Source organism: Hylobates moloch, unplaced genomic scaffold, assembly GCF_009828535.3.
Source record: "Hylobates moloch isolate HMO894 unplaced genomic scaffold, HMol_V3 SCAFFOLD_20, whole genome shotgun sequence".
Classification (NCBI taxonomy): domain Eukaryota; kingdom Metazoa; phylum Chordata; class Mammalia; order Primates; family Hylobatidae; genus Hylobates; species Hylobates moloch.
The window spans coordinates 28,969,345-28,982,897 of NW_026652295.1; the positions used below are offsets into that span (position 1 = coordinate 28,969,345).

Consider the following 13,553-nt stretch of genomic DNA (forward strand, 5'->3'; position numbering starts at 1 on the left):
GCGGAGAGGCCTGAACTTTGGCCACTGGTCTGTGTTTTAACTGCTAGCTGGTGCTCTGAGAGACTAAGCCACGTGTTCAGTAAGAATCATTAACAGCTCGTGGCTGGATGACAACAGGAACCACACTTGGCTCATTCAGACGTGCAGCAAGCGCTCACCGCGCTGACAGCCCTGTGCTGGACTCTGGGGTGAAGTAGGGAGTTGGCCTTTCCTTTTTTTTTTGGAGACAGGGTCTCGCGCTCTCTCCCAGGCTGGAATGCAGGGCGTGATGACGGCTCAGTGCATCGTCAGCCTCCTGGGCTCAAGTGATCTTCCCGCCTCAGCCTCCCGAGTGCCGGAATTACAGGCGTGAGCCGCCGCGCCCAGCCTGGCCTGGCATTTCTTTGAGTTCAGGAAGTGTGACAGGGATTTGGACACCCAGAAATAAGAAGGGTGTCGAGAAGAGCACAAGCAGAGGATGTGAGAAGGGGGATTAAGGCGGGAAAGGGAGGTTGAGACTAGGCCATCAGTGAGTGCCAGGCCAGATGCTTCTGACTCGGTCCCCAGGTGTCAGGAAGGAATCAAACTGAGGACAAATGCGGCCAGTGGCTCACACTTGTAGTCTCAGCAATCTGGGAGGCTGAGGTGGGAGGATTGCTTGAGCCCAGGTTTGAGACTGAGGGTTAAGAGAAGAGAAGCAGGGAAATGGGGGCTGTGAGGTTTCAAACCTTGCTACGTGTGCTTTTTTTTTTTTTTTTTTTGAGACGGAGTCTCTCTCTGTCGCCCAGGCTGGGGTGCAGTGGCACATTCTCGCCTCACTGCAGGCTCCACCTCCCGGGTTCACGCCATCCTCCTGCCTCAGCCTCCCGAGTAGCTGGGACTGCAGGCGCCCGCCACCACGCCCGGCTAATTTTTTCATGTTTTTAGTAGAGACGGGGTTTCACTGTGTTGGTCAGGGTGGTCTGGATCTCCTGACCTCGTGATCCGCCCACCTCAGCCTCCTACAGTGTTGGGATTACAGGCGTGAGCCCCTGCGCCCAGCCTACATGTGCTTCTTAGATCCATGGAGAAGGGTACAGACTACTAGTTCCGAGACCCCGAAATACAGGGCCTCAAGTAAGATGATGCCTTTTTTCACTCTCCTCTAACATTCTGGAGAGAAGCAGTTGTTTTGCACAGGTGGGCCAGGCGTTCTGGTTCCCTTTGTCTTCCCATCACTGAGGTGAGGAGAGGTGAAAGCATCCTTTCACCTGGAAGTAACACGGTCCCTTCAGCTCACATCCCAAGGCCAGATGCCACTGCGTAGCGTTTCATAACTTACAGGAGGTAGTGATACAGGGATGCTGGGACAGCAGCCTCTGCCACAGATGTATTTTTGTATGTGGGATTGAAAGGGAGTATCTAAGTGGCTGCCTCTGATATTTCTTTCAAAGCATTCGCCCAGTATTGTCACCACCTTTTCTCATCAGAAAAGCCCAAGAGGCGGGGCACGGTGGCTCACGCTTGTAGTCCCAGCACTTTGGGAGGCCAAGGCGGGCGGATCACTTGAGGTCAGGAGCTCCGGACCAGCCTGGCCGGCATGGTGAAACCCCGTCTCTACTAGAAATAGAAAGTTAGCCGGTTGTGGTGGTACATGCCTGTGGTCCCAGCTACTCGGGAGGCTGAGGCCGGAGAATCACTTGAACCCGGGAGGCGGAGGTTGCGATGAACCGAGATCTTGTCACTGCACCCAGCCTGGGCAACACAGCAAGACTCAGTCTCAATAAAAGAAAAAAAAAACAAAAAACAAATCTCTCCAACCTCTACCATTTCCTCACAGGGATTATAGAATTTTTCTTTTGCTGTTGAGAAATTAATAAGAGGCAGAACAGGATGCCAAAATTCCAAAGCATCCAATATAGGCCCTCTTCTGGGACTCCTGTCAGCTATCTGGTCAAAATTTATGATCGGTGGCTCATGCCTGTAATCCCAGCACCTTGGGAGGCCAAGGTGGAAGGATCGCTTGAGCTCATGAGTTTGAAACCATCCTGGGCAACACAGCAAGAGCTCATCTCTATTTTAAAAAATTAAAATAAATAAGAAAAGAAAAAAATTAAGGTCCTCTCTTGTGTACATTTTGAAATCAACGGGTAGAGTACACCAAAGTTAATTTGGATCTTCAATGGCCATCCTTGGGGTCTTTTGAGTTCCCCCAACTTGTCTTTCTTAAAACAAAACTAGAAGACCATGGTCCTAAAGTTAATGTGAATGGGAGGCTTAGTTTACTTGGTACTTCAAAGTTTCATAGTGCATTTGGGATTCAAATATTGCCTCCCTCTAAGATTCTATCACAGAATTAACTGAGACCAGCAAACAGTTAAGGAAGGACAACAAGGCAGATTCTTTCCTCTCCAGAGGAGATTTCCTGTTCTCTTTCCTCTGTTCTCTATCCACCTTTGGCTGAATTACCTTTCCCTCCGATTCCTCAGCTTCCACTACCCCTGAACCTGGACTGTTAAAACTTATCCCCTTAATGGCCGGGCACCGTGGCTCATGCCTGTAATCCCAACACTTTGGGAGGCCGAGGCCGGCAGATCACTAGGTCAGGAGATCGAGACCATCCTGGCTAACACGATGAAACCCCGTCTTTACTAAAAATACAAAAAATTAGCCGGGCATGGTGGCGGGCACCTGTGGTCCCAGCTACTCAGGAGGCTGAGGCAGGCGAATGGCGTCAACCCGGGAGGTGGAGGTGGCAGTGAAATGAGATCACGCCACTGCACTCCAGCCTGGGCGACAGAGCGAGACTCCGTCTCAAAAAAAAAAAGAAAGGAAGAAAAGAAAAGAAAAAAGAAGAAGATACTTGGACAAGCATATTGATAGCAGCACAATTGGTGATTGCAAAAATATGTAACCAGCCCAAATGTCCATCAATCAATGAATGGATAAAGAAAATGTGATCATATATATATATATATGTGTGTGTGTGTAATGGAATACTACACAGTCATAAAAAGAAAGGAAATAATGGCATTCAAAGCAATCTGGATGGAGTTGGAGACCATTATTCTAAGTGAATTAACTCCGGAATGGAAAACCAAGCATTGTATGTTCTCACTTATAAGTGGGAGCTAAGCTATGAGAACACAAAGGCTTAAGAATGATACAATGGACTTTGGGAACTGGCGGGGGAAGGGTGGGAGGGAGCTGAGGGATACAAGACTACACATTGTGTACAGTGTACACTAATCGGGTGCTGGATGCGCCAAAATCTCGGAAATCACCACTAAAGAACTTATCCATGTAAACAAACACCACCTGTTCCCCAAAAACTATTGAAATTTAAAAATGTTTTAAATAAATAAAATTTTAAAAATTACAAATGGATTATTTGCTTTCAAAAAAAGAAATCACCGCTTGTACAGTTTTTATGTAAGGTGAAATATGAATTGCCACAATTACATGAAAAGCTGTTAAAAATAATCCTCCCAGTCCGGGCATGGTAGCTCACACATGTTGTTCCAGCTACTGGGAAGGCTGAGGTGAGAGAATCCCTTGAGCCCAGGAGTTCCAGGCTGCAGTGAGCTATGATGGTGCCACTGCACTCCAGCCTGGGTGACAGAGCGAGACCCTGTCTCTAAACAACAGCAATAATAATCCTTCCTTCCTCAGTCGGACGGGCATGGAGATGCTTCTGGAAGGAACGCCGCGATGGCTGCGCAGGGAGAGCCCCAGGTCCACTTCAAACTTGTATTGGTTGGTGATGGTGGTACTGGAAAAACGACTTTCGTGAAACGTCATTTGACTGGTGAATTTGAGAAGTATGTAGGCACCTTGGGTGTTGAGGTTCATCCCCTAGTGTTCCATACCAACAGAGGACCTATTAAGTTCAATGTATGGGACACAGCCGGCCAGGAGAAATTCGGTGGACTGAGAGATGGCTATTATATCCAAGCCCAGAGTGCTATCATAGTGTTTGATGTAACATCGAGAGTTACTTACAAGAATGTGCCTAACTGGCATAGAGATCTGGTACGAGTGTGTGAAAACATCCCCATTGTGTTGTGTGGCAACAAAGTGGATATTAAGGACAGGAAAGTGAAGGCGAAATCCATTGTCTTCCACTGAAAGAAGAATTTTCAGTACTACGACATTTCTGCCAAAAGTAACTACAACTTTGAAAAGCTCTTCTTCTGGCTTGCTTGGAAGCTCACTGGACACCCTAACTTGGAATTTGTTGCCATGCCTGCTCTCGCCCCACCGGAAATTGTCATGGACCCAGCTTTGGCAGCACAGTATGAGCACGACTTAGAGGTTGCTCAGACAACTGCTCTCCTGGACGAGGATGATGACCTGTGAGAATGAAGCTGGAGCCCAGTGTCAGAAGTCTAGTTTTATAGGCAGCTGTCCTGTGATGTCAGCGGTGCAGTGTGTGTGCCACCTCATTATTATCTAGCTAAGCGGAACATGTGCTTCATCTGTGGGATGCTGAAGGAGATGAGTGGGCTTCGCAGTGTATGTGGCAATTCAAAAAATACCTTCATTGTTTGGACCTGCATATTTAGCTGTTTTGGAACACAGTTGATTCCTTGAGACTGCTACAGTCACATCACAATATTCAGTGGTGAAATCTTGTTTGTTACTGTCATTCCCATTCCTTTTCGTTTAGAATCAGAATAAAGTTGTATTTCAAATATCTAAAAAAAAAAAAAAAAAATCCTTCATTTTTCAACTCAATATTTGTGTAAGGCTAGATTTTTTAACATATACACTTCAATCAAAGTAAGAGAATGGCTAGGATGCAGCTGGAGGCCATAATCCGAAGTGCATTAATGCAGGAACAGAAAACCAAATACTGCATCTTCTCACTTATAATTGGGAGCTAAACACTGAGCACACATGGACATAAACATGCGTACAACAGACACTGCAGACGACTAGAGTGGAGAGGGTGGGGACGTGGGTTGAAAAACTACCTGTGGGTACTATGTTCACTACCTGAGTGACAGGATCCATACCCCAAACCTCAGCATCAGACAACATACCCATGTAACGAACAGGCACATGTACCCCCTGTATCTATTTTTTTCTTTTTTTTGGGGGGGGGCAATTTCACTCTTGTTGCTCAGGCTGGAGCGCAATGGCGTGATCTCGGCTCATCGCAACCTGCGCTTCCCGGGTTCAAGCGATTCTCCTGCCTCAGCCTCCTGAGTAGCTGGGATTACAGGCATGCACCACCACCCCCAGCTAATTTTGTATTTTTAGTAGAGACGGGGTTTCTCCATATTGATCCGGCTGGTCTCAAACTCCCGACTGGGATTACGGGCGTGAGCCACCAGGCCCGGCCACCCCCTGTATCTAAAATGAAAGTTAAAATTTAAAAAATAAGTAAATAAGAGAATGTATGCTATGAGCCAAGAATGACGCTTGCAAAATTTTGCAAGAACAACACTTAGGAAAATGAAAAATAATCACTCTTCTTGTTACCAAAAATCTTGGTAGCTGCAGAAGGTGGGATCTTTCCTCACTGGGAGTCGCAGAGCCAATACATGAAACCGAAAGTGAGCCTTAAGCAGAGCAAGCTTTATTTCCTGCACAGGACTTGTAAAGAGGAGAGCAGCTCTCCCAAATCAACTTCTCCACTAGTGAGGCGGCTAGTGAGGGGTGAGGGGGCTAAAATGTAGGATTGCTCTAATGAAGGGGTTGGGCATTAAAAGTGAGGGGGAGGAATATTCATATGTTTTATGGGAACAGGCAGTGAACTTCTCCAAACCGGTAATACAGCTTTCCTTTCGGTCCTTCTAGGACTTCTTCTACTCATTGTCATGGAGATTGTCAACTGTCATGGCACGGATGGGAGTGCAATTTAGCCTGGAAACGGGATTACAATGAAGCATGAGGTCTTTTTGAAGTCATTTGGCCGGCTCTCTTGGTTGTAATGAGTCTCAGCTGGTTTGACTACAAAGGCAACTTCTTGAAGCAGATCCTGTTTTTTTGTTTTTGTTTTTGTTTTTTGTTTCTTGGTTTTTTCCGGAGACATCTCACTCTGTCGCCCAGGCTGGAGTGCAGTGGTGTGATCTCGGCTCACTGCAACCACCACCTTCCGAGTTCAAGCAATTCTCCTGTCTCAGCCTCCAGAGTAGCTGGAACTACAGGCACACACCACCACACCCGGCTAATTTTTGTATTGTTAGTAGAGACGGGGTTTCATCATGTTGGCCAGGTTAGTCTTGAACTCCTGACCTCGTGATCTGCCTGCCTCAGCCTACCAAATGCTGCAATTACAGGCGTGAGCCACCGTGCCCAGCCTATACATTGTTTATTTTGGAAAAATTAAAAATTAGGTTTTTTTCATTAAAGAGATGTTATTTCCGGTCAAGAGATCAAGACCATCCTGGCCAACATGGTGAAACCTCATCTCTACTAAAAACACAAAAATTAGCTGGGCGTGGTGGCGCACGCCTGTAGTTCCAGTTACTCGGGAGGCTGAGGAAGGAGAATCGCTTGAACCCGGGAGAAGGCTGTTGCAGTGAGCCAAGATCGCGGCACTGCACTCCAGCCTGGGCGACAGAGTAAAAAAAAAAAAAAAAAAAGCCGGGCAGAGTGGCTCACGCGGGTAATCCTAGCACTTTGAGAGGCCGAGATGGGAGGATTGCTTTAGTCCAGAAGTTCGAGACCAGCCTGGTCAACAGAGCGAGACCAACCCCGCCCCAACACACACACACACACACACACACACACACACACACACACGAAAAAAACCACTGATTTACACAATTTACACAGTCCCTGGGCCAGGACTCAGGGAGATAGTGTGACAAAGAGCGCTCGGGTCAGGAGGTGAGAGCGCAGGGCAATGTTCCAGGTCCCCGGGCGTGGCTCCCAGGGTCTCAGGCCCCAAGGGCAGAGTGTGGAAACTTAAGAGCGTTGGTGATTCCACACTCTGCAGTTTCCATTTCCTCTCATAACCTGGTCGTGTACTTCTTCCTGGATACTCATGACGCAGACTCAGTTCTCATTCCCGATCGGTGTCGGGTTTCTAGAGAAGCCAATGAGCGTCGCCACGACTCCCGACTATAAAGTCCCCACCCAGATTCAAGAGGCTCTCCGGACTCTGACTGGGATCATGGCAGATGGAACCCTCCTTTTACTCCTCTCGGAGGCCCTGGCCCTTACCCAGACCTGGGCGGGTGAGTGCGGGGTCGGGATGGAAACGGCCTCTACCGGGAGTAGAGAGGGGCTGGCCCGGCGGGGGCGCGGGACTCGGGGAGCCGCGCCCGGAGGAGGGTCGGGCCGGTCTCAGCCCCTCCTCGCCCCCAGGCTCCCACTCCTTGAAGTATTTCCACACTTCCGTGTCCCGGCCCGGCCGCGGGGAGCCCCGCTTCATCTCTGTGGGCTACGTGGACGACACCCAGTTCGTGCGCTTCGACAACGACGCCGCGAGTCCGAGGATGGAGCCGCGGGCGCCGTGGATGGAGCAGGAGGGGCCAGACTATTGGGACCGGGAGACACGGAGCGCCAGGGACACCGCACAGACTTTCCGGGTGAACCTGCGGACCCTGCGCGGCTACTACAATCAGAGCGAGGCCGGTGAGTGACCCCGGCCGGGGGAGCAGGTCACGACCCCTCCCCATTCCCCACGGAGGGCGCGGGTCCCCTCGAATCTTCGGGTCCCAGATTCACCCCAAGGCTGCGGAACCCGCCCAGACCCTCCACCCGCTAGAGTCCCAGGCTCCTTTACCCAGTTTCATTTTCAGTTTAGGCCAAAATCCCCACAGGTTGGTGGCGACGGGGGCGGGGCTCGGTGGGCGGGACTGACTAGGGGGCGGGGCCAGGGTCTCACACCTTACAGTGGATGCATGGCTGCGACCTGGGGCCCGACGGGAGCTTCCTCCGCGGGTATGAACAGTTCGCCTACGACGGCAAGGATTATCTCACCCTGAATGAAGACCTGAGCTCCTGGACCGCGGTGGACCCGGCGGCTCAGATCTCCGAGCGAAAGTCAAATGATGCCTGTGAGGCGGAGCACCAGAGAACCTACCTGGAAGACACATGCGTGGAGTGGCTCCGCAAATACCTGGAAAAGGGGAAGGAGACGCTGCAGCGCTCGGGTAAGAGGGTCCACAGGGCTACTCTCCCATCTCCTTCTTGGTCTAGGACTGTGCCCACAGCTGACAGACCTCAAATAGTAAAAGAAACAGGGATGGAGGCCAGAATACCGCTCCTCCCTTAGATCAGGAGAGGGAGCTGTCACCCCAGGTACAGGAGATCCTATACCACAGAGTGACTCTCTTAAAGGGCAAGCCCTCTCTCAGGGGCAATTAAGGAATCTAGTCTCGCTGGAGATTCCATCCTTCAAATGAACTGATGGGCAGTTCTCTTTGACTCCCAGTGTTAGGAATCATGGGGGAGTTTCTCTCGTGCCTGATTCTCAGCTCCACACCAAGAGTTTTTGGAGGTCTGACTCCAGCTTTTCTCAGTCACTCAGCATCCACACAGGCCAGGACCCGAAATCCCTTTTCACCTTCTACCCTGGGCTATTTCACCCCGATTCTAGAACTTTCCAAGGAATAAGAGGCTATCACAGATCCCTGAGTCCAGTCTGGTGTCAAGGTTTTGTCCTCTTCTCCTACTATAATTGTCCTCTTCCTTCTCAGGATGGTCACATGGGTGCTGCTGGAGTGTCCCATGAGAGATACAAAGTGCCTGAATTTTCTGACTCTTCCCCTCAGAGGCCCCAAAGACACATGTGACCCACCACCCCGTCTCTGACCATGAGGCCACCCTGAGGTGCTGGGCCCTGGGCTTCTACCCTGCGGAGATCACACTGACCTGGCAGCGGGATGGGGAGGACCAGACCCAGGACACGGAGCTTGTGGAGACCAGGCCTGCAGGGGATGGAACCTTCCAGAAGTGGGCAGCTGTGATTGTGCCTTCTGGAGAGGAGCAGAGATACACGTGCCACGTGCAGCATGAGGGGCTACCCGAGCCCCTCACCCTGAGATGGGGTAAGGAGGGGGATGGGAGGTCATGTCTCTTCTCAGGGAAAACAGGAGCCCTTCTGGAGCCCTTCCGCAGGGTCAGGGCTGAGGCCTGGGGGTCAGTGCCCCTTAAGTTCCCCTCTTTTCCCAGAGCCGGCTTCCCAGCCCACCATCCCCATCGTGAGCATCGTTGCTGGCCTGGTGGTTCTCTTTGTAGCTGTGGTCTCTGGAGCTGTGGTTGCTGCTGTGATGTGGTGGACGAAGAGCTCAGGTGGGGAAGGGAGAAGGGTGGGGTCTGAGTTTTCTTGTCCCACTGGGTGTTTCAAACCCTAGGTAGAAGTGTGTCCTGCCTCGTTACTGGGAAGCACCATCCACACATACGGGCCTACCCAGCCTGGGGCCCTGTGTGCCAGCACCTACTCTTTTTTTTTGAGACAGAGTCTTGGCTCTGTCACCCAGGCTAGAGTGCAATGGTGTGGTTTCAGCTCACTGCAACCTCCGCCTCCCAGGTTCAAGCAATTCTCCTGCCTCAGCCTCCCTAGTAGCTGGGGCTACACATGCGTGCCACCACACCCGGCTAATTTTTTTTTTTTTTTTTTGTATTTTTAGTAGAGACGGGGTTTCACTATGTTGGCCAGGCTGGTCTCGAACTCCTGACCTTGTGATCTGCCTGCCTCGGCCTCCCAAAGTGCTGGGATTACAGGCGTGAGCCACCACACCCAGCCGCACCTACCCTTTTGTAAAGCACCTGTGACAATGAAGGACAGATTTATCACCTTGACTATTGTGGTGATGGGGACCTGTTCCCACCAGTCACTGGTCACAGGGGAAGGTCCCTGCTGAGGACAGACCTCAGAAGGGCAGTTGGTCCAGGACCCACACCTGCTTTCTTCAGGTTTCCTGATCCTGCCCTGGGTCTGCAGTCACAGTTCTGGAAACTTCTCTGGGATCCAAAACTAGGAGGTTCCTCTAGGACCTTATGTCCCTGCCTCCTCCCTGGCCCCTCACAGGACATTTTCTTCCAACAGGTGGAAAAGGAGGGAGCTACTCTAAGGCTAAGTGTAAGTACGGGGCGGGAGTGTGGAGGAGCTCGCCCACCCCATAATTCCTCCTGCACCACATCTCCTGTGGGCTCTGACCAGGTCTTGTTTTTGTTCTACCCCAGGGAGCGACAGTGCCCAGGGATCTGAGTCTCTCACAGCTTGTAAAGGTGAGATCTGGGGGTCTGAAGTGGGTGGAGGGTGGGGCAGAGGGGACAGGACTGGGTTGTGGGGATTTTTTGATTCAGAATTTTTGAGTGTGTGGTGGGCTGTTCAGAGTGTCATCACTTACCATGACTGACCTGAATTTCTTCATGACTCTTTTCTTCCATAGCCTGAGACAGCTGCCTTGTGTGGGACTGAGACGCACAGCTGCCTTGTGTGCGACTGAGATGCAGGATTTCTTCACGCCTCCCCTTTGTGTCTTAGGGGACTCTGGCTTCTCTTTTTGCAAAGGCCTCTGAATCTGTCTGTGTCCCTGTTAGCACAATGTGAGGAGGTAGAGAAACAGTCCACCTCTGTGTCTACCATGACCCCCTTCCTTACACTGACCTGTGTTCCTTCCCTGTTCTCTTACTTTTCTATTAAAAATAAGAACCTGGGTGAAGGGGTGGCCTGCCCCTCCACACCTGTGGGTGCTTCTCGTTAGGAATTTCCTCATCCTAATAAGCCTGGGAGCACTACAGGAGGCCGGGGCTTATTTCATCCCTTCGGCTTCAACCGTAAAAGGCGGCATGACTCCAAGGGGGTCGTTTATAGGCCTACCCTCAGAGCGCATTCTCTTTCTCAGGGATATTCCTTGCTGAGAAAAAGAATTCAGCAATATCTCTCCTACTTGTGTGCAAAAGGAGAAAAGATATGGCTCTGTTCCGTCCGGCTTACCGGCGGCCAGTTCAAGGTTACCTCCCTTGTTTCCTGAACACCGCTGTTATCTCGTACCTTTTTCACGATGCCCAGTTTTCGTATTGTTCAAACACACGTCCTCTACAAACAATTTGTGTAGTTAAGGCAATCATTTCAGGGTCCTGAGGTGACATAGATCCTCCTCAGCGTACAAAGAAGATGATGGGATTAAGAGATTAAAGTAAAAACATAAGAAATTACAAAAGTATAAATTTTGGAGAACTAATAAAATGTCCGTGAAATCTTCATATTTTATGTTTCTCTGCTGTGGTTTCAGCCAGTCCCTCAGTTCAAGGTCCCTGACTTTCCGCAACATTCTCCCTCCCTTTCCCTCTATATAAATGTGCCATGGCGATGAAGGCTTGTTCGTTCTCTCGATTTTGGCGCAGGATTCTTCGACTGGTCCGGCACACTAAAAACAAACCGATTAAACAGAGACACATAATTCCAAAATTTACTGCAGTAGAGTTTCCAATAGACTTAATCCAAGTCGTGGGGTTTAATCCATAAAGATTTTTTGCCACTTGATCTAACGCCTCAGCTCCAGGCACAATATTTAAGTGACTCTGAGAGGCTTCAAAAATTTGTTCTTTTAATTTAGAAATGTCTAAAGTGAGATTATCTTCTCTTCCCTGTAAATGGCGTCTTACCATGTCCCAGTGATGTCTAGACTCATTATAAACTTGGGGTGTAATACAAAAATCTGACGTATTCCAGTCACACTGTAACTGGAAACGATGTTCCAAGCTCATGAGCCTATCTCCCATCCAAATGACAGTTTGTCTAAGGTCATTAATTTGATTAGCCAATTTTTGATCGATACCAGATTGTGAATTCCACAACCTTGTGGAATTCTTTTGCCAATTGTCAACAAAGCTTACTGTCTGAACAGAAGAGTGCAATGCGACTCCTGCCACAGCGGCTGTAGCTGTGACTGCAATTAATCCCATAATCACTGCAATTAAAGTAAAAATGAATCTTTTGGATCTATTTAAAATGCCTTTTAATACTTCAGTCAAAATATGAATGGATGGCGAGGCCTCCCATGGTCGATCCATGGACACAGGGATCCACACGCCTTCTCTTGCTCTCACAAGCAGAATACGGTGCTGCCAATCAAAAGTTGAATCAATGCAAGTAAACAATCTGCAATTTTCACATGTTATGGTTTGGGAGTCTGGTTTAATAACTACATTTCCTATGACTAACATATAAGGGGGTTTTACACAACTTAGTAAAGGAACTGTTAGACTGGAATTTAGGTTGATAGAGTAAAATGCTTTATAATCTCTTGTTTCTATAGTTTGGTTCCCAGACCAAATTCTAAGGTGGTATGAAGCCACCGTAAGCCTCCATAATTCTGGATGTTCAGGACCAAAAACCGGACTTATTATTTTTGGTCTTGGAGTAGAGGTTCCCTTTTCTCCCCATTTCCAAGGGTAGAAAGACTGAAATTTTTTGTGCCTATGTTTGTCTAAATTTTCTGTTAAGTCACTATCAACAGTTGGACTCACTAGTGCACTGGGACAGAATTGAGTTTGTCCTGTGCAATCGTGGTAGAATTGACCTCGAGGTGCCCAATCTATAACAGTTCCAAATGTGTTGTTTTGTAAAATCACGGCACTATCGGCCACACATTCTTCCCAAACTAAATCTTTTTTTTCTATGGAAATCTCCTTGGGGCAAGGTTTTCCTTTTGGCCTAAATTTTAATGATCTTTGATAAGAGAAGTCTTGTATATAGATTACCTGTGGTTTGAGTGACATACCGCTTACCATATGATAAGTAAATCTACTGGTGGGATTGAGAGTAGGTACTTCTACCAACCAATTTTGGATAGCAGGCATTAAACATCCTGGTGCTCTCCCGAGACATATAGGAGGATAACGATACCCAATGGAAATATTTATCATCATTCCTTCTTCCTCCGGTTTTGCAGGGCAACGATCATCTGTGGGACCCACACACTATTATTAACATATACTTCAATGGGATTATCCATCCAAGTGACTGCCCGAATTAAGGGCGGGAAAGGCACATAGGCCCAGTAGGTATAATTAGCTGCAGCTGCTCCTGCAGGCATGGGGAGACTTACCACCGTTGATACAACCATTAAAGCTGCAAACAGCATTTTTTCTGAGGTTTGTGTCACCTTTGTGCTAGCTAGGCTTTTTCTAGCTAACAGTGTCAGCTTCTTTAACTGTGCCCAGGTTGGCAGCTCCGCCTTCTTGGTGCGTGGTGACTTCATCTGTTTTTCTAATATCACCACTTGATTCATCCTGCGAGTCGATGGTGTCCGATTGCGGTGTTTCCGTCTCCGTGGAGGCGCTTTTCTTTGCATCTCCAATGGGTTCATTGTAGAACTTCAAATGTCTAGTGGGTATCCAAACAGGAAGCTGATTTTCTCCTGGTGAAACACAAGCAAAACCTCTTCCCCAGGTTATCACCTTCCCTATCTCCCATGTCCTATTTTTGCTGTCTTTCCACCAAATCAGTTTTCCTTCATGTGGACTGTTCTTTTTACCTGTAAGATGTTGTTCTGCAGAAGTAGTAGTCCGATTTCTATAAATGTTTAAAAAATTTAAAGTATAGAGTGCTAGATTAAGCTGCATCTGAGGAGAGGTACACTCCTTACTGTCTCCCCCTTTTTTTTGTTTAACTAACTGAGTTT

The 13,553-nt window shown here is 48.8% G+C and overlaps 1 protein-coding gene and 2 pseudogenes across 3 annotated transcripts; 2 read left to right on the forward strand and 1 right to left on the reverse strand.

Annotated features, from left to right (window-relative positions):
- Window positions 1-3,621: 3,621 nt before the first annotated feature.
- Window positions 3,622-4,476, forward strand: LOC116460067 (GTP-binding nuclear protein Ran-like; annotated as a pseudogene).
- A 2,524-nt stretch (window positions 4,477-7,000) lies between these two features.
- LOC116460055 (patr class I histocompatibility antigen, alpha chain E) lies at window positions 7,001-10,794 on the forward strand. Of its 3 annotated transcripts, XM_032140910.2 has the most exons (8): window positions 7,002-7,148; window positions 7,279-7,548; window positions 7,794-8,069; window positions 8,691-8,966; window positions 9,091-9,210; window positions 9,968-10,000; window positions 10,105-10,149; window positions 10,314-10,794. In XM_032140910.2, exons 1-8 carry the CDS (start codon window positions 7,010-7,012, stop codon window positions 10,316-10,318), a joined length of 1,164 nt encoding a protein of 387 aa, XP_031996801.1. In that variant the 5' UTR covers window positions 7,002-7,009; the 3' UTR covers window positions 10,319-10,794. The 3 variants fall into 3 exon arrangements, with proteins under 3 accessions (XP_058288123.1, XP_031996801.1, XP_031996802.1); XM_058432140.1 differs by lacking the exon at window positions 9,091-9,210 and having other exon boundaries at window positions 7,001-7,148; XM_032140911.2 differs by having other exon boundaries at window positions 7,045-7,548.
- Window positions 10,795-11,151: 357 nt separating this feature from the next.
- On the reverse strand, window positions 11,152-13,238 carry LOC116460063 (endogenous retrovirus group K member 25 Env polyprotein-like; annotated as a pseudogene).
- Window positions 13,239-13,553: the final 315 nt, after the last annotated feature.

Excerpts from the sequence above, each read along its gene's own strand:
- LOC116460055 (XM_032140911.2), top strand. The coding sequence starts at position 7,092 with ATGGAACCCTCCTTTTACTCCTCTCGGAGGCCCTGGCCCTTACCCAGA. Across the intron at positions 8,967-9,090 it reads GCCCCTCACCCTGAGATGGG|AGCCGGCTTCCCAGCCCACC; the intron begins GTAAGGAGGGGG and ends CTCTTTTCCCAG. Across the intron at positions 10,001-10,104 it reads GAGCTACTCTAAGGCTAAGT|GGAGCGACAGTGCCCAGGGA; the intron begins GTAAGTACGGGG and ends GTTCTACCCCAG.